This window comes from Schistocerca nitens, chromosome 1 (assembly GCF_023898315.1).
Source record: "Schistocerca nitens isolate TAMUIC-IGC-003100 chromosome 1, iqSchNite1.1, whole genome shotgun sequence".
NCBI lineage: Eukaryota > Metazoa > Arthropoda > Insecta > Orthoptera > Acrididae > Schistocerca > Schistocerca nitens.
The window spans coordinates 26,502,632-26,529,705 of record NC_064614.1 but is presented as its reverse complement, the minus strand read 5'-3'; the positions used below and the strand labels follow the sequence as shown (position 1 = coordinate 26,529,705).

Sequence of the window (27,074 nt, the reverse complement as noted above, 5' to 3'; positions counted from 1 at the left end):
AACTATGGGACTTAACATCTGAGATCATGAGTCCCCTAGACTTAAAACTACGTAAACCTAACTAACCTAAGGACGACACACACATCCATGCCCGAGGCAGGATTCGAGCCTGGGAACATAGCAGCAGCGCGATTCCGGACTGAAGCGCCTAGAACCGCTCGGCCACGGCGCGGGGTACTGTATTAAACGCAACACAGTAGCGAACTGAACATCTCTGAATCAAGTGTTGAAGACATTCTTCAGAATAATCTGAAGAGGAAAAAAAGCTTGAGCAACGTTTATCCCAGACACCTTGACTGTCGCACAAAAACGGCGACGAATGGACGCCAGACGCTTCTTGTTCGAAATGAAAACTGGGGAGATTTCTATTTCGGGAAAAAATTATCACAGTTGACGAGAGTTCTTGTTACCAATACGAAAGTACCACAAAACGAAGAAGCGCAGAATGGGACTCTGATGTTCCGCCGAGATCGAAGAAGGTGCGAATGTGATGCACGGGTTGGACATTCCAAAGAAGGACTCTTAAGACTTTCATGTGGTTTTATCACCGTTCTGCACGCAAGTGAGGGTGAGGGGGCGGGGGGGGTGGAGGGGCGGGGGGAAGTACTACGTTTCTTCGTTTTCCTTTTTTCCCTTCTTTTCGTTTTTTAAAAATGTTATGGATCTAAGAATGACAGTCGTCGAAGATCGGAATAAGGAATGGTATAACTATTAAGAAATAATAATTATAACGTCCCCTGTACGATGTAATGTTCTAAACCATTTATGAGCAGTGCTCCCTAACTTTTATGTATTAGATGAATACATTACGAAACCACCAAATCCGCTGTACTGATTATATTTATTTTGGCCATATATTGGTTCAAATGGTTCAAATGGCTCTGAGCACTATAGGACTTAACATCTGAGGTCATCACTCCCCTACAACTTAGAACTACTTAAACCTAACTAACCTAAGGACATCACACACATCCATGCCCGAGGCAGGATTCGAACCTGCGACCGTAACGGTCATGCGGTTCCAGACTGTAGTCATAGAATCGCTCGGCCACCCCGGCCGGTATATATCGCTCTCCAGACGAAAATTAGTAGCAACATAAAATATTACCATACCTATAGCTGCTTTGATGGTTCAAATATGTTAATTTTCATATTAAATGAACTTTAAAAATATCCTTTGCTCTCTTTCATGTGTTTATAAGTATGCAAGAACCAGACGCACGAAAGCAAAACCATACGCATGGGAGCAACACTGAAATTCCCACGGATCTACAGTGATGACGATGAAGATGATGATGACGATTTCTAAGGGAGCATCATTATATGAGTTCCTCACTACGTTTCGCAAACCGTGCAGAGGTCTGCGCGGCTCCGCACGAGAACAAATTGAAACACGCTGCGTCGGCGCGGAAATTGGTGTCCGTACTGATCTGGAACAGAAAGGTCATTCCACTCACTGACTTCGTGCTCGAGATGAAAAAGTGACCGGTGACCTTTACTGTGAAGCACTGCGGAAACTGGAAAGGTCCACTCAGGGTGAGGGTAGAGGTGTGCTCAATGCGACAACCGTGCCAGTCCACGAGACCCGTCTCCCACATACGGCTCCGCACGGAAGGCAGTTTCCGCAGACCTATTCTCCCATCACTGTCATAAGCATTTCAGTATGTTTATTTATCGACACCCCATAAACGTAAATAGGTTGTCTCAAATCCGCAACTTCAGTGGACAAAATATTTAGCTTTTGTTATTCATCATCGTTGTCTCGTCTACAAGTACAATTCATTAAATTTTCCTCACATTAGAGGTAGTCTATATCACCTACATCAATACCTCGCAAGCCACCTGGCAGTGTGTGGCGGAGAGTACTTCAATTACTTGATTCCACATTTTTAGATTTCCAGAATGCTTTCGACACCCCAACTCACAAGCGTCTTCTAACCAAACTGTGTGCCTATGGAATATCGCCTCAGTTGTGTGACTGGATTCGTGCTTTCATGCCAGAAACGTCACAGTTCGTAGTAATAGACGGAAAGTCATCGAATAAAACAGAAGTAAATCCGGCGTTCCACAAGGAAGTGTTATAGGCCCTCTGTTGTTCTTGATCTATATTAACGACATAGGAGACAATCCGAGTAACCGTCTTAGGCTGTATGTAGATGATGCTACCATTTGCTGTCTTGTAAAGTCATCGGATGGCCAAAGCGAATGGCAAAAGGATTTAGTCAAGATATCTGTATGGTGCGAAAAGTGGCAATTGACCCTGAATAAAGAAAAGTATGAAGTTATTCACATGAGTACTAAAAGAAATCACCTAAATTTCGATTACGCGACAAGTCACACAAATCTGAAAGCTGCAAATTCAACTAATACTTAGGGATTGCAATTACAAATAACATAAACTGGAAAGAGCACATAGATAACATTGTTCGTAGAGCAAACCAAAGACTGCGAGTCATTGGCAGAACACTTAGAAGGTGCAACAGGTCTGCTAAAGAGACTGCTTACACCACGCTTGTGCTCCCTGTTCTGGAGTATTGCTGTGCGGTGTGGGATCCGCATCAGGTGGGACTGACGGATGACATCGAAAAAGTACCAAGAAGAGCAGCTCGTTTTCTGTTTTAGCGAAATAGGGGAGATAGTGCCACAGACATGATACGTGAATTGGTGTGGCAATCATTAAAACAAAGGAGTTTTTTGTTGCGACGCGATCTTCTCGTGAAATTTCAATCACCAGTTTTCTCTTCAGATTGTGAAAACATTCTGTTGGCACCCACCTACGTAGGGAGAAATGATCATCATGATAAAATAAGAGAAATCAGGTCTCGCACAGAAAAATTTAAGTGCTCGTTTTTCCCGCGCGCCGTTCGATAGCGTTTCGAGAGTGGAACGGTAGAGAGACACCATGATGATGGTTCATTGAACCCTCTGCCAGGCACTTTATTGTGAATAGTAGAGTAATCACGTTGATGTATATGTACTACTCGCGAATGGCGCTTTAGAGGAATGGCCGTCGGTAAACGTCTGTATCATCTGTAATTTCTCGAATTTTCTCATCGTTGTTATTTCGCGTGATGTATGTGGGAGGAAGTAGTAGGCTATCCAACTCTTCCCGAGAAGTACTCTCTCGCGATTTCAACAGTAAACTTCTCCGCTTTGCACAACGCCTCTGCTCTGCTGTAGCGCCTGCCACTGCAGTTTGTTCAGCATCTCTGTTACGCTCTCGCGCCGACTAAACGGTCCCATCACGAAACGCGCCAATTCTAGTTAGATCTTTTCTATCGCTTCTGTCAGTGCTACCTGGTAATGGTGGCAGATTCATGAACAATACTCAAGAATCGGTTGGAAAAGAGGCTTGTAACCAACTTCTTTATTGGACGAGTTACATTTCCGTAAGATTCTTCCTATGAATGTCAGTCTGGCATCTTCTTTTCTCGTGTTTGTTTTATGGGGTCATTCCACTTGAGGTCGCTCTGGACAGTTACTCCCAGTTATTTTATGGTAGATACTATTCCAGCAATCTGTCATCAACAACGTAGTTGTACAATAGTGGATTTCTTTTCCTACGTAGGAGCAGAATGTTACATTTGTTTACGTTCAGGTTCATGGGCAAATGCTTGCACCATTCATCAATCCTCCGTAGAATATTCTGCAAATCGATACTGTCTTCTGGCCTCGCCAATTTCTTATGGACAACCATATCATCTGTGAACAGTCTGAAAGAGCCTTTGCCGATTTCTACTAAATCATTTACATACGTTGTAAACAGTGACGTTCCTATCACACTTCCGTTGGCTAATCCGGTGATCACCGTTAGAGCAGTCGATTTTGTTCCGTTAAGAGCGACAGGTTGAATTCTGTCTGCAAGGAAGTCTTGAATCCAGTCGAAAATCTGGTACGAAAAATTCGTTTTTTTTCCCCCCACTAGACTGCAGTGCTGGAAGGTGTCAGACGCCTTCCTGAAGTCAAGGAACATGGCATCAAACTGAGCGCCGTTGTGTGCAGCGCTATGAATCTTATGGAGGAACAGAGCGAGTCGAGTTTCACAAGTTCTCTGATTGCGCAATCCATATTAATTTTTATATATGTAATTTCCGTTCTCCAAAAAACGTCATAATTCTTGAACTTACGTGCCCCATAATTCTTTAACAGGTACCAAATACCAATACCGGTACGTTTCCACATGTGTACTTAGCGTAAGGGATATCAAACAACACTGTTTCCCAAAACATTTGTTTATAATCGACCAGGCTACAAGAAACTAATTGGTCATCTGACTTGTATGATTCCTGGACTCGGGCAGGCGCGCCAGACCCAGATCGAATTCGCCCAGCGGATTAACGACGTGGGCGCATGTGCCGGCCAGCCGGGATGTGGTTTTTTAGGCGGTTTTCCACATCTCACTAGGTGAATACCGGGCTGATCCCCACATTCCGCCTCAGTTACACGACTCGCAGACATTTGACACACGTTCGCACTATTACATGGTTCACACTTAGGCACAGACAGCTGCGGTACACTGATTCTGTCCCGGGGGAGGGGGGGGGGGAGGGGAATGGGGGGCGGCTGGAATATGGAGTGGCGGCAGGAAGGGCATCCGGCCACCCCTTTAAATTAACCACGCCAAGTCCGATTGCAACTAAGCTGACCCTGCGCAAACTGCGGGAGAAAGGCAGGAGCTAAAGAAGAAGACATCAGACAATGTGTGGCCCAGCAGTCATGTCTACACTTTCTCGCAGTGACTGATTAATGGTGAGCTTCTGGGTGTTCAGTCAACTTACCAATTCCATTTTCCTATGCGACAGATCGACTATCGATCAGTCTTTTCATGATTCTGTGAACTGCACTATTATGCGTACTCACTGTCTCGACTCAAGCCACAGTGTGAAGTACTGAACGTTTACACTGATTTGTAACACAGGTTTTTCTGAATGGCGCGTACACAGTGCAAAAAATCGACAATAACTAAAAAAATACTTCATACCAGACTTTCTTCAGTTTTCTACGGACCGTAGGAGATATGAAACAGTACATTACATAACAGCTTATTTCCAAGTCGCTAATAACGTACAGATATTTACTGAAGAATATCATTTTCGCTTAAGGAAAAAAAATGTCTAGCAAACAGCAGAATACCTGACCTTTAACAAAAATACGTCGTAGTCCTACAGATCAACGTGAAGTTCAGTTCGCTACACTTCCAGTGAAGTCAGTGAAAGTAAAACGTGGGAAACTTGTATCGCACGTAATACCAAGTAAGCCACCACAGCTGTAGCTGAAGAGAAGACCATACAGACGTGATAATAAAAGGTCAGAAGCAGTCAAACAATTTCGCAGTATTTCTTGATTTCCGAATGCATTTGACTCAGTACCACACCTACGCTTATGATCAAAACTACAATGATATGGGGTATTAAGGGAAATTTGTGGCTGGATTCAGGACTTCTTGGTAGGGAGGACAAGCATGTCTTCTTGGATGGAGAATCACCGACAGATCTAGAAGTATCTTCAGTTGTGCCCCACGGCAGAATTTTGGGTCCCTTGCCGTTCATATTGTACATTAATGACCTTGTGGACAATTTATTAATAGCAAAGTCAGATTTCTTGCAGATGATGCAGTTATCTTGCAATAATATTCAGTCAGATCTCGATAAGGTTGCAAAGTGGTGCGAAGATTGGCAACTTGCTTTAAATGTTCAGAAATGTAAAGTTGTATACCTCAGAAAAAGAAAAAATGTAATGTCCTATGCCTATAACATTAATGAGTCACCTTTGGAATCGGCCAACTCATACAAATATTTGGGTGTTATACTTTGTAGGGATATGAAATTCAATGATTACATACATTCATACTTGGGTAAAGTGGATGTAAACTTCGGTTTATTGGTAGGATACTGCGGCAGTATAATCCCGCTGCAAAGGAGATTGCCAACAAATCTCTCGTGCGACCGGTTCTAGAATATTGCTCAAGAGTGTTGGGACCCAAACCAAATAGCAATAACAGCGGATATTGAACGTATACTGAGAAAGGCAGCACGTATGATCACAGGTTTGTCTGAACCGTGAGAGAGTGTCACAGAGATACTGAAGGAACATAACGGCAAGACTCCTGTGAGAGACGTAAACTATACAGAGAAAGTCTACTAACAAAGTTTCAAGAACCAGCTTTAAATGATGGCTCTAGGAATGTACTAAAATTCCCTTCGTCGCTCCCATAGGGCTCGTGAGGACAAGATTAGTTATAGTACGCACAGAAGCATTCAATCAATCATTTTTGCCGCGCTCCATACGTGAGTAGGACGTGAAAAAGCCCTAATAACTGGTACAATGGGACGTACCCTCTGCCATGTACTTAGTAGTGGTTTGCAGAGTACGAATGTACATGTAGATGTAGAAGAAACCAATTCTGCAGTTGTTTCTCTCACTGAGCCACAAAAAAAAAAAAAAAAAAAAAAAAAGGCTCTGAGCACTATGGGACTTAACTTCAGAGGTCATCAGTCCCCTACAACTTAGAACTACTTAAACCTAACGACATCACACACATCCATTCCCGAGGCAGGATTCGAACCTGCGACCGTAGCGGTCGCGCGGTTACACACTGAAGCGCCTAGAACCGCTCGGACACTCCGGCCTGCACTGAGTCACAAATGTTAAGAATATTCACCACAGTCGTCTTTTAAAGAAAAGGTGGATGTGTGTGATGTCGTTAGGTTACTTAGGTTTAAGTAGTTCTAAGTTGTAAGGTAATATTTTCAAAAATATTCGTGTATCAGCTAGTCGACTGAATTATAACAAAGTGCGAATCATAATTGTCCATACAAAATTAATATGTGTCAACAAAAGTGGCGATCATAATAAGAACAGGCAGCAGCAGAAATATATGCTTCCCATGCATGAAATACTGTGTTTATATTCTACAAAAAAATTATTATATGGTGATGTGTAGAGTACAAATAGGTGTACAAATTAATTTTCATTATTAATGTAAAATGACTAGTTCAATATCATAACGATTTATGGTGCAAAATGATCCATGGAACATGAAAGCAACTAACTAACTAGCTAACTATCGCTTTCAAAGGAGGAAACTGCATTTATATAAATATTCACGAGTATTATGCTGGTGAATAAGTTGGTTGCATTTTTGTTTTGCGTGTTACTATTCATGTTGCTAAAGGTTTGTTTATCGCTTGTCATTCTCACCTGTAGTTCACTGTTGCTATTTCAGTTACATATTGGCATTTTTCGTGTGGAGATAGTCAGAGGAGTTGTGGACGTTAGAAAATGGAGTGCCAAGCGGAAAAATCGAAACATTTCCGACACATTCCTGTGTTAGAGTTCACTAGAGGGGTGACACCAACAGAGGCAGCCGGAAACACGTGAACCATGTATGAGGATAATGTCACTGGACACAGCACGGCAAGAGAAGCATCGTATTGGTATTAGTGACTTTCCACGTTCAGGAAGACCTTCGAAGTTTTTGGCGAAGGTCATTCAAGCACATTGACACACAGTGATCCATGTCAGTGTAATCAAGAACTGTCAGATGTGATGAACTGCGATCATTCCATCACTGTGCGACTTTTGCATGCAATCTAATGTATGCCTACATATGCTCTAAGCCAAAATCACAGAAATCAGCGGGTGGCGATACATGCATCTCTTCTTGTTCGTCATCAATTGGTTTCTGAACAACACCGATCATTCCTATCCTGTATCATCATTGGTGACTAGAAATTGTGTCTTGACAGAGCACTGAAAGATCTGAGTCGAAACAAGGCCCCCGGAGTAGACAACATTCCATTGGAACTACTGATGGCCTTGGGAGAGCCAGGAAACTGGCGAAATACCCTCAGACTTCAAGAAGAATATAATAATTCCAATCCCAAAGAAAGCAAGTGTTGACAGATGTGAAAATTACCGAAGTATCAGTTTAATAAGTCACAGCTGCAAAATACTAACGCGAATTCTTTACAGACGAATGGAAAAACTAGTAGAAGCCGACCTCGGGGAAGATCAGTTTGGCTTCCGTAGAAATACTGGAACACGTGAGGCAATACTGACCTTACGACTTATCTTAGAAGAAAGGTTAAGGAAAGGCAAACCTACGTTTCTAGCATTTGTAGACTTAGAGAAAGCTTTTGACAATGTTGACTGGAATACTCTCTTTCAAATTCTGAAGGTGGCAGGGGTAAAATACAGGGAGCGAAAGGCTATTTACAATTTGTACAGAAACCAGATGGCAGTTATAAGAGTCGAGGGACATGAAAGGGAAGCAGTGGTTGGGAAGGGAGTAAGACAGGGTTGTAGCCTCTCCCCGATGTTATTCAATCTGTATATTGAGCAAGCAGTAAAGGAAACAAAAGAAAAATTTGGAGTAGGTATTAAAATCCATGGAGAAGAAATAAAAACTTTGAGGTTCGCCGATGACATTGTAATTCTGTCAGAGACAGCAAAAGGACTTGAAAGAGCAGTTGAACGGAATGGATGGTGTCTTGAAGGGAGGATATAAGATGAACATCAACAAAAGCAAAACGAGGATAATGGAATGTAGTCGAATTAAGTCGGGTGATGCTGAGGGTATTAGATTAGGAAATGAGACACTTAAAGTAGTAAAGGAGTTTTGCTATCTGGGGAGCAAAATAACTGATTATGGTCGAAGTAGAGAGGATATAAAATGTAGACTGGCAATGGCTAGGATAGCGTTTCTGAAGAACAGAAATTTGTTAACATCGAGTATAGATTTAAGTGTCAGGAAGTCATTTCTGAAAGTATTTGTATGGAGTGTAGCCATGTATGGAAGTGAAACATGGACGGTTAATAGTTTGGACAGGAAGAGAATAGAAGCTTTCGAAATGTGGTGTTACAGAAGAATGCTGAAGATTAGATGGGTAGATCACATAACTAATGAGGAGGTATTGAATAGGATTGGGGAGAAGAGAAGTTTGTGGCACAACGTGACCAGAAGAAGGGATCGGTTGGTAGGACATGTTCTGAGGCATCAAGGGATCACCAATTTAGTATTGGAGGGCAGCGTGGAGGGTAAAAATCGTAGAGGGAGACCAAGAAATGAATACACTAAGCAGATTCAGAAGGATGTAGGTTGCAGTAGGTACTGGGAGATGAAGAAGCTCGCACAGGATAGAGTAGCATGGAGAGCTGCATCAAACCAGTCTCGGGACTGAAGACCACAACAACAACACATGCTAACATAAGGAAAATAAAGGTATGGTTGAGCTCCAACTATGCAGAAGCTCCCCCTAAAAAAGAACAGCGCGCGTCCATAAAAGATAATGTTTCACGTCTGTCGGAACAGTGACGGTGTGGTGTATTGCGAATTGCTTTCCCAAGGTGCAACCATCACTGCTGATATTTTTTGTCAACAACCGAGACGTCTTGCAGACGCAGTCTAAGGACAACGACCACGAAGGCTGCGTGAAGTGATGCTAGTCCACGATAACGTCCACCCGCATTCTGATAGACTGACAGAAACACTATACAGGAGCTGGCTTGAGAAGTTCTTCACGTGATCTTGGACCTTCAGATTTTCACATTTTCCGCTCTCTAACAACCTTCAAGGAACTTCCTTTCCGGATGAAAATGCGCTCCGAACATGGCTCTACGAGTTCTTCGCCTCAAAACTTGATTTCTACAGGAGCGGAATCGAACAGTTACCCCAGTGTTGGCAGACTGTTGTAAATAGTGAAGGAGAATATATTATTGATGACTAAAGTATCTCTTATGTGTATCTGTTCTGCTTATTATATTTATAGAAAAAGTCTACGAACTTTCGCACCAACCCAACATTTCTTCAAGGATAAGTTGCAGTTTATGTCACTGAATCACTGTCATTCATTTATTTCACCATAATTCATGTCTATTCATAATTTACTACTGCTGGGAACACAAAAGCACATTAACTATTTATTCAATTAAGAAGAACATAATTGAAAACAAACATTAATCTTACGGCTGACTTTCTCACAGCTAGGAGCGCTGTTGTCGTTCTAGCTGTCAGACGATAAGAACTTTCACAGTAGTGAGTTTCGTGACTGTTTATGTTAGACTGTGGACTGTGTTTACTTACAACACGCACATTCTCTCAGTATGTACCAGTTCTGGTGAAGAGATTTTGATTAATCGTTCAAAAATGGCTCTGAGTACTATAGGACTTAACTTCTGAGGTCATCAGTCCCCTAGAACTTAGAACTACTTAAACCTAACTAACCTAAAGACATCACACACATCCATGTCCGAAGCAGGATTCGAACCTGCGACCGAATCAGTCGCACGGTTCCAGACTGAAGCGCATAGAACTGCTCGGCCCCTGACCCCGTCCAAAACTGTGAAACTCCCGTGCTTCTCACTTAGCGTCATGTTATTTCTACAGTTAAATATTTTCCGCATTGTTTGTGTTGGTTTGCGTGTGTAATGTGCGGCAGCACGGTCGCCGTATTGTATAAGCTTTAAATAGGATTATGCACCATTCTGATGACGTCACGGGTCAATGCCGATGTGTAGTACTGTAATCTTCGATATTCCCCCGCGGCTAAAACCGAAGGTACCCTCGTTCATCAAGGCTGCTCGGAAGTGTATGAGGACCACTGAGACGACCAGCTAGTACGCCTAATCACACATTCGCAGTTGTATCAAAAGGGCTGTTTTGGGCATCCGTGTTTCCTCAAGGTTGTTGGCTCTATTATCGTATCGTGTGTGCTTCCGCTATTAATTATGTAAGACCCTGACTATAGACACCAGCACTGAAGATTGGATGGGTGTATTTGTGTCAAAAGGGCTGTTTTGGGCATCCGTGTTTGCTCAAGGTTGTTGGCTCTATTATCGTATCGTGTGTGCTTCCGCTATTAATTATGTGAGACCCTGACTATAGACACCAGCACTGAGGATTGGATGGGTGTGAACGAGTAATGGCTATGAATCAGTAACCCGGCAACGCAGGACAGTTATTTGATCAGCAACAAAAAGAAGGCGTACGAGGAATAAAAAACAACTATAGATTAACTGTACAAGAAAAAATGATTAATGCATTTGCCACTTCTACTTAATAGGATCTAGCAGTATTATGCCTTTCTTTGAAAGCACTACACAAATCAAAGACAAAATAACAAAAACATCGTGTACTTCAGTACGAGCTCTTAGAACTCGCAGAAGTGTGATTAAAACCGGTAAAATACCTAGTTAAAGCAGCGTAAAGCGTGACATTTTTCTTTCAGAATGTCGGAAAAAAAGCGTTCCACACGATACACAATGTCCAGACACTCTGTGACCAAAATGGTACTGAAACAGAGGATGACAGACTAAAGGCCGAAATACTAAATGTCTTTTTCCAAAGCTGTTTCACAGAGGAAGACTGCACTGTAGTTCCTTCTCTAGATTGTCGCACAGATGACAAAATGGTAGATATCGAAACAGACGACAGAGGGCTAGAGAAACAATTAAAATCGCTCAAAAGAGGAAAGGCCGCTGGACATGATGGGATATCAGTTCGATTTTACACAGAGTACGCGAAGGAACTTGCCCCCCTTCTTGCAGCGGTGTACCGTAGGTCTCTAGAAGAGCGTAGCGTTCCAAAGGATTGGAAAAGGGCACAGGTCATCCCCGTTTTCAAGAAGGGACGTCGAACAGATCTGCAGAACTAGAGACCTATATCTCTGACGTCGATCAGTTGTAGAATTTTGGAACACGTATTATGTTAGAGTATAATCACTTTTCTGGAGACTAGAAATCTACTGTGTAGCAATCAGCATGGGTTTCGAAAAAGACGGTCGTGTGAAACCCAGCTCGCGCTATTCGTCCACGAGACTCAGAGGGCCATAGACACGGGTTCACAGGTAGATGCCGTGTTTCTTTACTTCCGCAAGGCGTTAGATACAGTTCCCTACAGTCGTTTAATGAACAAAGTAAGAGCATATGGACTATCAGACCAATTGTGTGATTGGATTGAGGAGTTCCTAGATAACAGAACGCAGCATGTCATTCTCAATGGAGAGAAGTCTTCCCAAGTAAGAGTAATTTCAGGTGTGCCGCAGGGGAGTGTCGTAGGACCGTTGCTATTCGCAATATACATAAATGACCTTGTGGATGACATCGGAAGTTCACTGAGGCTATTTTCGATGATGCTGTGATATATCGAAAGGTTGTAACAATGGAGAATTGTACTGAAATGCAGGAGGATCTGCAGCAAATTGGCGCATGGTGCAGGGAATGGCAATTGAATGTCAATGTAGACAAGTGTAATGTGCTGCGAATACATAGAAAGAAAGATCACTTATCATTTAGTTACAAAATAGCAGGTCAGCAACTGGAAGCAGTTAATTCCATAAATTATCTGGGAGTACGCATTAGGAGTGATTTAAAATGGAATGATCATATAAAGTTGATCGTCGGTAAAGCAGATGCCAGACTGAGATACATTGGAAGAATCCTAAGGAAATGCAATCCGAAAACAAAGGAAGTAGGTTACAGTACGCTTGTTCGCCCACTGCTTGAATACTGCTCAGCAGTGTGGGATCCGTACCAGATAGGGTTGGTAGAAGAGATAGAGAAGATCCAACGGAGAGCAGCGCGCTTCATTACAGGATCATTTAGTAATAGCGAAAGCGTTACGGAGATGATAGATAAACTCCAGTGGAAGACTCTGCAGGAGATACGCTCAGTAGCTCGGTGCGGGCTTTTGTTGAAGTTTCGAGAACATACCTTCACCGAAGATTCAAGCAGTATATTGCTCCCTCCTATGTATATCTCGCGAAGAGACCATGAGGATAAAATCAGAGAGATTAGAGCCCACACGGAAGCATACCGACAATCCTTCTTTCCACGAATAATACGAGACTGGAATAGAAGGGAGAACAGATAGAGGTACTCAGGGTACCCTCCGCCACACACCGTCAGGTGGCTTGCGGAGTATGGATGTAGATGTAGATGTAGATACAATTAATTGCATACGGCCATTTGTAACATGAAACCAACGACATGTAAAACTGCACTTCCCTCTTGACCTCGACATCGGTGGAGTTCGGAGACCCGCAGATAGATCTGTCACCGGTAGGTTCGCCAAACATTTAAGGGTGCTCCGTGAACACAATTAGGAATCAGTGGAGAGAAGAATACTTACTTTTCGCGAACACCACTGACAAAGTGTACAGGGCTGCCATTTGCGACAGACTCAAGAATAATTCTTCTACCGCCAACGTACAGCTCGAGTAACAACAAGAGGAATCATACGGAAGCATTTCGACAATCCTTTAAATCTATCTATAGTTGGCGATGGAATTGGAAAAGGAATGAGCAGCAGTGGTATTCGTAAAAGGTAACCTACACCTTGCATCGCATCGTGGTTTTTAGAGTTTTTATGTATGAGGGCAGTTCAATAAGTAATGCAACACATTTTTTTCTGAAACAGGGGTTGTTTTATTCAGCATTGAAATACACCAGGTTATTCCCCAATCTTTTAGCTACACAACACTATTTTTCAACGTAATCTCCATTCAATGCTACAGCCTTACGCCACCTTCAAATGAGGGCCTGTATGCCTGCACGGTACCATTCCACTGGTCGATGTCTAAGCCAACGTCGTACTGCATCAATAACTTCTTAATCATCCACGTGGTGCGTCCCACGGATTGCGTCCTTCATTGGGCCCAACATATGGAAATCCGACGGTGCGAGATCGGGGCTGTAGGGTGCATGAGGAAGAACAGTCCACTGAAGTTTTGTGAGCTCCTCTCGGGTGCGAAGACTTGTGTGAGGTCTTGCGTTGTCATGAAGAAGGAGAAGTTCGTTCTGATTTTTGTGCCTACGAATACGCTGAAGTCGTTTCTTCAATTTCTGAAGAGTAGCACAATACACTTCAGAGTTGATCGTTTGACCATGGGGAAGGACATCGAACATAATAACCCCTTCAGCGTCCCAGAAGACTGTAACCATGACTTTACCGGCTGAGGGTATGGCTTTAAACTTTTTCTTGGTAGGGGAGTGGGTGTGGCGCCACTCCATTGATTGCCGTTTTGTTTCAGGTTCGAAGTGATGAACCCATGTTTCATCGCCTGTAACAATCTTTGACAAGAAATTGTCACCCTCAGCCACATGACGAGCAAGCAATTCCGCACAGATGGTTCTCCTTTGCTCTTTATGGTGTTCGGTTAGACAACGAGGGACCCAGCGGGAACAAACCTTTGAATATCCCAACTGGTGAACAATTGTGACAGCACTACCAACAGAGATGTCAAGTTGAGCACTGAGTTGTTTGATGGTGATCCGTCGACCATCTCGAACGAGTGTGTTCGCACGCTCCGCCATTGCAGGAGTCACAGCTGTGCACGGCCGGCCCGCACGCGGGAGATCAGACAGTCTTGCTTGACCTTGCGGCGATGTTTTCACACGCTTTGCCCAACGACTCACCGTGCTTTTGTCCACTGCCAGATCACCGTAGACATTCTGCAAGCGCCTATGAATATCTGAGATGCCCTGGTTTTCCGCCAAAAGAAAGTCGATCACTGCCCGTTGTTTGCAACGCACATCCGTTACAGACGCCATTTTAACAGCTCCGTACAGTGCTGCCACCTGTCGGAAGTCAATGAAACTATACGAGACGAAGCGGGAATGTTTGAAAATATTCCACAAGAAATTTCCGGTTTTTTCAACCAAAATTGGCCGAGAAAAAAAATGTGTTGCATTAGTTATTGAACTGCCCTCGTAGATCTACCGAGCGAGGTGGCGCAGTGGTTAGCACACTGGACTCGCATTCGGGAGGACGACGGTTCAATCCCGCGTCCGGCCATCCTGATTTAGGTTTTCCGTGATTTCCCTAAATCGCTCCAAGCAAATGCTGGGATGGATCCTTTGAAAGGGCACGGCCGACTTCCTTCCCCATCCGTCCCTAATCCGATGAGACCGATGACCTCGCTGTTTGGTCTCTTCCCCCAAACAACCCCAACCTATGTAGATGTAGACTGAAACATTTTCTGTGCATGTTCCAGCCCCGTGGACAATACCACCAGTTCACCTACAGAGACAACATACACTGACGGAAAGGATACTCAACACCAAGAAATAATGAATGTAGAGTATTGAAATTACGGGAAGGCATTTATCCAGGTAACATATTGTGATTAACGTTGAAAAATCACAGGTTGATGTAAGCGCGAGAAAAGCCGTTGCAATTCTGAAATGCTGGTATAGAATGCAAGCACGCAAACATGAATACACTGTGTCGTACGTCGGATGTCAGTTTGTGGGATGGAGTTGCATGCCTGTTGCACTTGTCGGTCAACACAGGGATGCTTAATGCAAGTTATGGATGACGCTGGAATTGTCGTCCGATTACGTGCCAGGTTGGAGACAGATCTGGTGATCAAGCAGGCCAAGGCTCCATGCCGGCACTCTGCAGAGCATGCTGGATTGCAACAGCGGTATGTGGGCGAGCGTTATCCTGATGGAAAACACCTCCTGTAATACTGTTCCTGAATGGCAGCACAACAGGTCGAATCACCACAGTGACGCACAGGAAGATCTGCAGCGGATAGGCGCTTGGTTCAGGGAGTGGCAACTGACCCTTAACATAGACAAATGTAATGTATTGCGAATACATAGAAAGAAGGATCCTTTATTGTATGATTATATGATAGCGGAACAAACATTGGTAGCAGTTACTTCTGTAAAATATCTGGGAGTATGCGTGCGGAACGATTTGAAGTGGAATGATCATATAAAATTAATTGTTGGTAAGGCGGGTACCAGGTTGAGATTCATTGGGAGAGTCCTTAGAAAATGTAGTCCATCAACAAAGGAGGTGGCTTACAAAACACTCGTTCGACCTATACTTGAGTATTGCTCATCAGTGTGGGATCCGTACCAGATCGGGTTGACGGAGGAGATAGAGAAGATCCAAAGAAGAGCGCCGTTATTTGGTAACCGTGATAGCGTTACGGAGATGTTTAACAAACTCAAGTGGCAGACTCTGCAAGAGAGGCGCTCTGCATCGCGGTGTAGCTTGCTCGCCAGGTTTCGAGAGGGTGCGTTTCTGGATGAGGTATCGAATATATTGCTTCCCCCTACTTATAGCTCCCGAGGAGATCACGAATGTAAAATTAGAGAGATTAGAGCGCGCACGGAGGCTTTCAGACAGTCGTTCTTCCCGCGAACCATACGCGACTGGAACAGGAAAGGGAGGTAATGACAGTGGCACGTAAAGTGCCCTCCGCCACACACCGTTGGGTGGCTTGCGGAGCATAAAAGTAGATGTAGATGTAGATGTCCAGTTAGGGTGCGTGCCATAACCACGAGACTGCTCCTGCTGCCAAAAACAAAATCGCACTCCAGGTATAGCTCGAGTGTGTCTAGGCCGCAGAGTTTGCTTGCAGGCGCTCACTTGGCAACACACTTCCATCACTGGCAACGAGGCAGAACCAGCCTTGATCAGAGAAGATAACAGACCCATACTTCACCTTCCAAATGAGCCCTCGCTTGACACCGCTGAAGTCGCAAAGGGCGATGGTTTGGGGTCACTGGAATGCGGTCGTTGAAGTAACCAATTTGTAACAGTTCGTTGTGTCACTGTGGTGCCAGGTGCTGCACGAACTGCTGCTGCAGACGCGGTACGATTGTCCACGACCATTCGCCGAACACGGTAGTCCTCCTTCTCGGTAGTGCAACGCGGCCGTCCGGGGCCCGGTCTTCCTGCGACTGTACGTCCTCGTGACACCAAGCCAGAAGTGATGTACAGTAACTAAAAACATGCAAAGTCTTTCGGTAATGTCATACAGCTTCTCCAGCCCTACTACACGACCTCGTTCAAACTCAGTGAGTTGTTGAAAGTGGCGTTTTCGTAGTCTTAAAGGCATTCTAGACGAACATCAAACTCAAAGGCAACTAACGCGCATAACGGTTATAGGACGTATTTAAGGAAAAACTGATTTGTATCCCCATAGTGGCGTTACTAGCGCCACTGTTATACGACTGGCGCAAAATATGAATAGACGCCATCTTTCAGATGTAGGAACACGCCTACCAACCTTCGTTTGCCTCGCACAACCCCTTCTTGGTCTTGGGATTTTTCTTTGTCTTCCATCCGACAGGAATTCTAGTCTGCTGTATCAGTTCGCCAGTCAACTTTAAAAAGTGATGAAGCAATTTAGCTTCCGTTATTCTCTGTGCCACCTGATACGATAGCGTCGCGCGCCCAAAACACATGCTCATCCTCATAATAACGCAGCTGCTCTCTGCAACCGAACGAGACATACAGTCCAACATTTTTTTGGCACCTTACGCATCGCTGGTATTTTAAATATATTTTGAAAGCGTGACCTGCCATCTACATCTATGTCCCATCGTTATTAATTTGTGCAAATAACATAAAACTGCGCAGGAACCGTATATGTCGGATGCATATATATCGAGAGAAAAAAGCAATAAACGTAAATAGACGCTAGGAACAAACAGAACTGTTAACGACCATATCAACAGCCGCGCCACATATTAAACATTGTTCACCTGCTCTCCAAACCGGTAACGCCAATTTATTTGCTGAATGGAGGGGGGAATGGGAACCCAATCTGTCGCTGCACAATACAACTGGAACGCGTTATTTTCGACGTTTGTCAACAGCATTTTGGTAACATGCGTAAAAACAAAAGGAGGTATTGCAATGTCAGTGAATGCCGCAGGAAATCGCACAGCGTTATATCAGTGCTGAGAACCACTAACTCATCTACAGGTCGCGGTTCAAAGCGTCTGTGCAGTGAAGCAGGAAACTGAATACAAATTCGTGGGGGACCACGGACAGTATCATTTTGGGGATCAGGCAGAGTCATTATAAAACACTAAAGCAGCTAAACTGACGACTTTTCGATCGACTTTCCAGCGATTCTCTTCAGGGCTGTTAATTAATGTCTATTTCGGTTATCTGATAACTACCGAAGTCACATATCTGGGATGTCATCAGGTGATTTGGAGAGAGGATCCTTTGCAGGAGAGATGGCTGTACAGTAGGCTACTGCTGTGATGACTTCCTTGCACGCTGCCGGCCGCTGTGGCTGAGCTGTTTATAACACTAATGTCTGCTACTGTTATACCATAACCTCAAAGCTGGACACAAATTGTATCACGTAATTATTAGTCAAAGCAGTTATAGTATAAAGAAGTAGAGCAGTGTTACCCTCTGGAAGGAATTTTGTTATGTTGACCGTGATAAACCTAACGGAGGTGGCTTATCGGAAGTGAAAGTCAGAATTACGTAAATATTTAAATAGTAACAAACAATAATGTACCTATCCACAGTGTCCAAATGATAATAAAAACGGTCGCCAGCCTAATTAGGCATACAAATGAGTAACATTCTTGTTCAAGATAGTGAAAATAAATAACTTCAATGGGCACACCCAGCCTATACTTTGTCACACGAGAGTGCAATGAACTCTGGCACCTGCATATGTTAACGTTAAGGTTGGAGTTGCCAGTTAGAGCAGAACAAACTATTTGCATAAATATAATAGATAACGATATACACTATTACATTCAGGGCTTAGTCAACTGAATGGTCTCAATAATATTACTATTAATATTCACTGTAGAATCATAAATTGGACATAGGTTCAGTTTTACTTTTCAAACAGTTTCCTATCCTACAAAAAATTGTAAATGTAGTTTACTGCAAAATTATGAACTGTGCGTAGGTTCTCTCTCTCAGCTAAATACTTTTGTATTTAAAATGAAAGTTAAATGTATTTCACTAACAAACACTTTCTCACTGAACTTTGAATAAAAGAATTTATTGTTATCATAGGTAGTGGTCTTTCTATTAATCGTTATTTAGCTCAGCACAGTAGATAAACTGTGGGTCCTATTACACTATTAATAAGCACTTTCAATACACAAGAGGAAACCAATACTGCACAGAACTTGACAAGAATAGCAGGAATAATTAAGTGACTTTGTGCATTTGGACTACTTTCAATGGGAGGAGGGGGGGGGGCGCTTAATCTTGACCACTGTAATAGAGCAAAATAAACGCCCTTTCATTAAATTAGTGAAACAAGCACTTAGCAAGCATGAACATGTAACTCTCAAGAGTTGCAGTTCTCAAATTTTACTGCAGTGAAACAACTAAATTGAGATATTTGTAAGATCCTTTCAAGAAACAATGCTGCCTCCACAGCCGTACATAATTGCGAAGGAGTTGCCGGTGCAGGATTTTGTGCACGAAATGACCTCTCGATACGTCCCGGAAATTTTCGATTGGGCGCCCATATCACTCGCTCGAATTAACTGTGTGTGAAATGTTATGGGACTTAACTGCTATGGTCATCAGTCCCTAAGCTTACACACTACTTAACCTAAATTATCCTAAGGACAAACACAGACACCCATGCCCGAGGGAGGACTCGAACCTCTGCCGGGACCAGCCGCACAGTCTGCAGCGCCTCAGACCGCTCGGCAAATCCCGCGCGGCTCGAATTAACTGGAATGTTCTTTAAACCAGTGGCCCGCTGACATGGTGCACTGTCATCCATAAAAATTCCATCGTTGCTTCAGAACATGATGTCCATGGATGGCCGCAAATGGTCTCCAGGTAGCCAAACAGAACCATTTCCAGTCAATGATTCACGTAAATCATTATGAAGCCAACAACGGCTTGCACAGTGCCTTGTCCACAACTTTGGACCGTGGCTTCGTGGGGTCTGCGCCACACTCCAGTCCTACTGTCAGCCACAACAAATTGACGTCAGAATTCACGTGACCAGGCTACGATTTTTCAGTCGTCTACAGTCCAGCCGATGGGGTCATCAGCCCTGGAGAACCGCTGTAGCCGACGTCGTGCTGTTAACAAAGGCAATCGCGTCGGTCGTCTGCTGCCGTAGCCCCTCAACGTAAATTGCGTCGCACTATCGTGACCTATACGTTCGTCGCATGTTCCACATTGATTACTGCTGTTACTTTACCTAGTGCTGCTTCTCTGTTAGCACTGACAACTCTACGCAAACGCCGCTGCTGTCAGTTGTTAAGTGTAGGTCGTTGATCGCTGCATTGTCCGTGGTCAGAGGTGTAACGTGTTGTTATTTTGAGTGAAGTGCTGCGGGGTAACGCTATTTTGTGATCACGCTCAAGTGGATAACGTATCTTAATGTCTTCTCAAGCCCAGGTTGGTAAAAAGACATTCTACATAGCTAGTAATTTTGGCCCTGTACTACCGCTAAGGCATTTGACAATGTGGTTTGGAACAAGCTGGCGATTATGATCAGGGAAAAGAGAGTGGACTCGAAAACCAGAAGACTTGTAAACTCATTATATCTTAATCAAAAAGTTTCAACTAAAGTGAGAGGAGAAAGTACAAACTGGATCGGAGTAGGAAAAGGAGTAAGACAAGGATGGTGTCTATCACCTACTCTTTTCAACCTCTACTTGGAAAATATGATTGACCAATGCTCATTAGATGACAAAGGCGTAGAAATTGGAAGAAGAACAGTAGGGTGTTTGAGGTTTGCTGATGACATGGTCCTTCTAGCCACAGGGGAAAAAGAATTACAGGATTTGGTGGACACCATTGAAACTAATGGAAAAAAATATGAAATGAAAATTAACACTAATAAAACAGAAGTATTGGCACTAGAAGGAAATAAGGAAATAAAAATTATGTTGAATGGAAACTTACTAGAACAGGTGCAATATTTTAAGTATCTTCGAAGCAGGATGGACATCGACTGGAAGTGCACCACAGAAATTAAAACAAAGATAGCAATGGCAAAAGAGTCGTTTTATAAGAAAAGGAGAATTTTCTGCAGCGGTCTGAACAGAGAACTCAGGAAGAGACTCGTAAAATGTCTTCTGTGCAGTGTTCTTCCATATGACGCTGAAACATGGACTATGAGGAAGAAAGACAGAGAAAGGCTGGAGGCTTTTGAGATCTGGACATGGCGGAGGATGGAAAGAATAAGTTGGATCGACAGAGTAAAAAATGAAGAGGTACTGAGAAGAGTGGGAGAGAAAAGACAGTTACTAGATGTAGTAAAGAGAAGAAAAAGAAACTGGATTGGGCATATATTAAGAAAGAATAACGGACTGATAAAAACAGTTTTAGAAGGTTATGTAGAAGGAAAAAGCAAGCGAGGAAGGAAGAGATTTCAGATACTGGATGACGTGATGGACGGTACGGCATACAGCAGCCTTAAGAAGGAAGCAATGGATCGCAGAAAATGGAGAGGCAAAGGACCTGCTAATATAGCAGATAACTGATGACGATGATGATGATGACTACCGCTAATGTTAGGTGCGGATCGTCTGAAATTGATAAGAAATTGTGCTGTGGCATAACAAGAATGCACGAATTGATATAAATGAGAGTTTGGGATTTTTTTCTAAAATGACAACACAACCTCTGCGTTTTTCATTCTACATGTAATTTATCACTGCTTTCAGGGTTCAAGTGATACACAACAAGCAAGTTCAATTACTTTCAATTACTCAACAAAATAATTAACAATTAGACACTGAATATGTGATTATTAAATCTTTATATATGAGAATGTTATAACTAGCAAAACAATTAAATCTTCGTCAGTGAAATTTACATCTACGTTGTCGTAGCTGTTCAATGGACTAACTTGGTGGAGAATGAAATTTTATCGTTTAAACTAATCAAATTGTCATGTACTCGGTGGAGGGTATGTTAGTGTTCAACTCTTGAAATTCTATATTCAAAGAATACGCAGGTTGGAGTGACCAAACTCTCGACAGCATTTAATGTCGCATAATGCGCGTTGGTACATTACCAATCGGGAACTGCGGCTTTGTCTCCGTGCTGGATATGAAACGGTAATTCCCTGCTCTGGCCTTGACTGAATCACTCAGTCTCGACTTCCCTGTGTTCCGTAGAATGTTAAATTTCCCCATGTCGAAATAATGGCTATTGCACACTCGCTAAGGGATGGAGCGAAGTGCACAATGCTCTGCCCGGAAAAATTCTAGCAGGAGTAAGAACTACCGCTTTACATCTGTCGACACAATACGTGAAGCGTACCGCCCTCACTTCGCAGACGTAAAGGCCTCAACGTCTTCGCTATTTTTACACACACACGTGTGGCCTGCTGCGAGATAAGAGAGCTCTGTTAATTTAGATCTCAAAAATGTTTTTATATGACGTGACTCTCCCCACCGTGTCTCTTCTACTCGTATGTCGCACAGTATGGCTTCAGCCGACCGCTTGCTCGTTATAGGTGACCTTTTTTTTTTTTTTTTTTTGCCAGGTCGCCGCTAGCCTTGTTAATGCTGTCTAGCCACTTACCCAGTCTCGGCTGTGTTTATTAAAAAGGTGTTATATTGTTCTCGCCTTTTTTCTTTCTGTGCTGCAGCTGGGCCTTCTTTTGTTAATGTTAATTGGGGTTTCCCAATGCCATTAGCCACGTGCACAGTCCGCCTCCACACTGCGTTCACTTTGTCTCATTTACGCATGCCCCTGTCGTCATAAGGGTAGATACTGTTTTGTTATTTGGTACATGAGATTATTACAATTGTTTCCTGTTAACAATATAGAGTTATTTTCTGGGGATTTTATTCTGTATCGTAATTATGAAGCTCATGTTAGGTCTGAAAAATGCGGACGCCTTACAGAGGTAATGCCAGAAATTTGGTATTCTCAGCACACTCTTGACTCTGTGAATACCCTATTCCCGAAATGGAATGTCTGGCTCCAACTATCATTCCCCGTTCAAAGTCTGTCAGTTCCCATCGAAAACCGTTTTACACGAATCACCTGAATGCAGATAACAGTTCCGTCCATGCAGTGCCCTTTTACATCTTGTGTATGCGAGACTACCGCCATTTACATATTTGCATATCGCAATCACGTGACTTTTGTCATCTAAGTATGTATGTGGCGCACAGGTGTGCCATTGTTGTGATGGCTCCCTGATATCGACAGGTGGCAGATATGGCCGCAGCATCCTTAGAGTGAGGACTGTCGCCTGGCTCGTGGCGACGTTGAATCTGAGGCGCCACATCGTCGATCATGAATCCGGTGAGTCGCCCCAAAGCTGGACGTTCATGCTGCAGGTGAACAGCGCCAGCTCTGTGCACGACACCCGCGCCGCCTAGACAGTGTATGTACATGGAGTACTGCGAGGGGCCGAGTACCGACAGGTTCGGCGCCCCCTGAAGTACCTACCACTCTGTTGGGTCCTGCCCACTCGTCTCGTATAGGGTGCCTAAAGGAAATAGATGACATTCCATCAGAATTTCTAAAATCATTGGGGGAAGTGGCAACAAAACGACTATTCACGTTGGTGTGTAGAATACATGAGTCTGCCGACATACCATCTGACTTTCGGAAAAGCATCATCCACACAATTCCGAATACGGCAAGAGCTGACAAGTGCGAGAATTATCGCACAATCAGCTTAACAGCTCATGCATCGGAGCTGCTTACAAGAATAATCTACAGAAGAATGGAAAAGAAAATTGAGAATGCGCTAGGAGACGATCAGTTTGGCTTTAGGAAAAGTAAAGGGACGAGAGAGGCAATTCTGACGTTACGGCTAATAATGGAAGCAAGGCTAAAGAAAAATCAAGACACTTTCATAGGATTTGTCGATCTGGAAATAGCGTTCGACAATATAAAATGGTGCAAGCTGTTCGAGATTCTGAAAAAAGTAGCGGTAAGCTATATGGAGAGACGGGTCATATACAATATGTACAACAACCAAGAGGGAACAATAAGAGTGGACGATCAAGAACGAAGTGCTCGTATTAAGAAGGGTGCAAGACAAGGCTGTAGCCTTTCGCCCCTATTCTTCAATCTGTACATCGAGGAAGCAATGATGGAAATAAAAGAAAGGTTCAGGAGTGGAATTAAAATACAAGGTGAAAGGATATCTATGATACGATTCGCTGATGACATTGCTATCCTGAGTGAAAGTGAAGAAGAATTAAATGATCTGCTGAACGGAATGAACAGTCTAATGAGTACACAGTATGGTTTGAGAGTAAATCGGAGAAAGACAAAGGTAATGAGAACAGCGAGAAACTTAACATCAGGATTGATGGTCACGAAGTCAATGAAGTTAAGGAATTCTGCTACCTACGCAGTAAAATAACCAATGACGGACGGAGCAAGGAGGACATCAAAAGCAGACTCGCTATGGCAAAAAAGGCATTTCTGGCCAAGAGAAGTCTACTAATATCAAATACCGGCCTTAATTTGAGGAAGAAATTTCTGAGGATGTACGTCTGGAGTGCAGCATTGTATGGTAGTGAAACATGGACTGTCGGAAAGCCGGAACAGAAGAGAATCGAAGCATTTGAGATGTGGTGCTATAGACGAACGTTGAAAATTAGGTGGACTGATAAGGTAAGGAATGAGGAGGTTCTACGCAGAATCGGAGAGGAAAGGAATATGTGGAAAACACTGATAAGGAGAAGGGACAGGATGATAGGACATCTGCTAAGACATGAGGGAATGACTTCCATGGTACTAGAAGGAGCTGTAGAGGGCAAAAACTGTAGAGGAAGACAGAGATTGGAATACGTCAAGCAAATAACTGAGGACGTAGGTTGCAAGTGCTACTCAGAGATGAAGAGGTTAGCACAGGAAAGGAATTCGTGGCGGGCCGCATCAAACCAGTCAGTAGACTGATGACAAAGAAAAAAAAAAAAAAAGGATGCTGGATGCTCCGTTCTCGGAATGCTATACAACAAATCAAGCAAATAACATGAGTTGTTTTATCAGTACAGCAGATTGACAATACTTAACTTTAGATTTAGAACATGTGTCGCAATACATGGACGAAAGGCAATATAAATCGGAGTCCTGTGATATATGTAATGTCCAGGCACGTCTGCCGCACAGCACTCACTGCTAGGCCATGCTAATACTCCGCGAGTACTTTCCACTAATGTCCGGCCGGAGCAGGTAGGAGCGGCGCTTATATTCACTTCTGGCAAGTGTCATTCCTGTTTTGCAAAAACAGACATAATGTCTGATGGGATAACCGCAATCAATGGTTTTTCCAATGTTATATATAATCCGTCTTGATTGGAAAAAAATGTTTATTCATATGAGCGGTTTCGGTTCCTCTAGAACCATCTTCAGATCTGCAATTTCGGTTACAGGAATAACCCGTCCATACACAGCAACCTTCACACCGACACCGAGACAGTAGCGGCCTTTACACGAAGAGAACATAAGCGCCGCGCCGCCTAACCGTGGCCCGTGTTGAAGAGGAGCCGTCCTCCGAACGCTACAGCAGTGACTTATGAATTGTCTTGTTTAGCTTTCATTGGAATTGTTTATACTTAAAGACACTGATTATTTGCAAGTCGCCATTTGCTTGCGACACACCGTTGTGAATAGGCAAAGTTAAGTATTATGAACTTATCTTATTGTGATAAACTCCGTTAATACGATTTACTTCAATTGTTGTCTAGCGACCCGGGAAAGCAGCTTTCCTAGGTACCCTATATTAGACGAATGGGCAGAACACAACACTAACGATCTAGTTGATCTGATATATATAACGAATAGTAGCCTCCTTCAGGTCGTTAAAAGATGACAACACCACACGTACATATGAGTTGGACTTCGATCGCCACTGAGAGTGGATCAGTATAATTCGAACTCCAGTCAAACATCTACCAGTGACTATAGTTTCTGAGCAAAACAACAATAGTTAACAAGTGATACCAAACCTAAAGCAGGAAGTCCACGGGAGGTTAATGTCAAAGGAGGCGAAGCCCCTGGTGGCGGTGGCTGGATGCTTGTTGCGGATGACGTGGTGTGTCTCCAAGGTTGATGCTGCAGCTGGAATAAGCGACTCCATGACTATGATCCGTTCACCATAAGACTAAACCTGATGTAAACATTGCATTATGTATTCTTGCGCGTTTGCTGGAACCTCATTGGATTTCCGCTTCACGTGGGACTGCAGACAAGCTGTCTCGACTAGTACGGTAATAAGGGTACGTATTGTGCTGTGCTTCACTTGCACATCGACTTAGCGATAATACGGGACAACAGCTTAACCGGCGCATTTAACTTGGACAGTACTGGTCGTTCAGCGGGTACAGCTAACCTGCAGTTATGTGGCCAGTTGCAGTTCACACGTAAAAAGAGACGAGCAGAGGAGCAATACAGCTTCGAATGCCATTTAATTTTTAAGGAGAATGAAATAACACACTGCAAATCTCCCACAATGCGTTCCTTAGACGAATACACGAAATACGCAACATGTTATCGTTTTTAGCTAACGTACTATTGTAATGAAAAACAAGAATGATGAAAATTTCTAACTTAACCACAGGGTAATTTTTCTGCACTAGCTGTGTGTAACGTAAGAGAGAATTGAAGTATATCACTGTATAGTTAAGTATTGAAGCCAGTGAAGGTATTACTTACAGACAGTCGTCTGGTAATCTCTCAGCTTCTTCCTTATCCGAAACAGAGAAACATATTTTAGTTCTGGAAGTGTCACCTGCTACGTTGTTAACGAGCCTGTCAACAACAGAATCCACGAAGCCAGCTAGGCGCAGCATTTTCTCTTCTTCTTTCATGACGAGCCGTTCTATATCCCGCCAGCGTTCTGTAGTGACGTCTGAAGAAGCTGATTGCGTGTAGTTCCAGTACGTCTGGCAGCTTAACAGTCTCGTCACTTCTCGGGCCAAATCCCGCAGCTTGGCCGCAGATCAGTTCTGTCGAGTTCATATCGTTATGGTACAGTAGCAAATGTAAAAATACAGCCGGAATGAGATTTTCACTCTGCAGCGGAGTGTGCGCTGATATGAAACTTCCTGGCAGATTAAAACTGTGGGCTGGATCGAGACTCGAACTCGGGACACACTCCGCTGCAGAGTGAAAATCTCATTCTGGAAACATCCCCTAGGCTGTGGCTAAGCCAAGTCTCCGCAATATTTCCTTTCTTTCAGGAGTGCTAGTTCTGCATGGTTCTCAGGAGAGCTTCTGTAAACTTTGGAAGGTAGGAGACGAGGTACTGGCAGAAGTAAAGCCGTGAGGACCGGACGTGAGTCGTGCTTGGGTAGATCAGTTGGTAGAGCACTTGCCCGCGGAAGGCAAAGGT

General features: G+C 43.5%; 1 protein-coding gene across 1 annotated transcript in view; it reads left to right on the top strand.

Annotated features, from left to right (window-relative positions):
* Nucleotides 1-25,163, top strand: part of LOC126258469 (Down syndrome cell adhesion molecule-like protein Dscam2) — a 687,321-nt gene extending 662,158 nt beyond the window's left edge. The window contains exon 5 of the mRNA XM_049955646.1: nucleotides 25,114-25,163. Coding sequence (XP_049811603.1) covers nucleotides 25,114-25,163 — 50 coding nt within the window. The remainder of the gene's footprint in view (nucleotides 1-25,113) is intronic.
* Nucleotides 25,164-27,074: the final 1,911 nt, after the last annotated feature.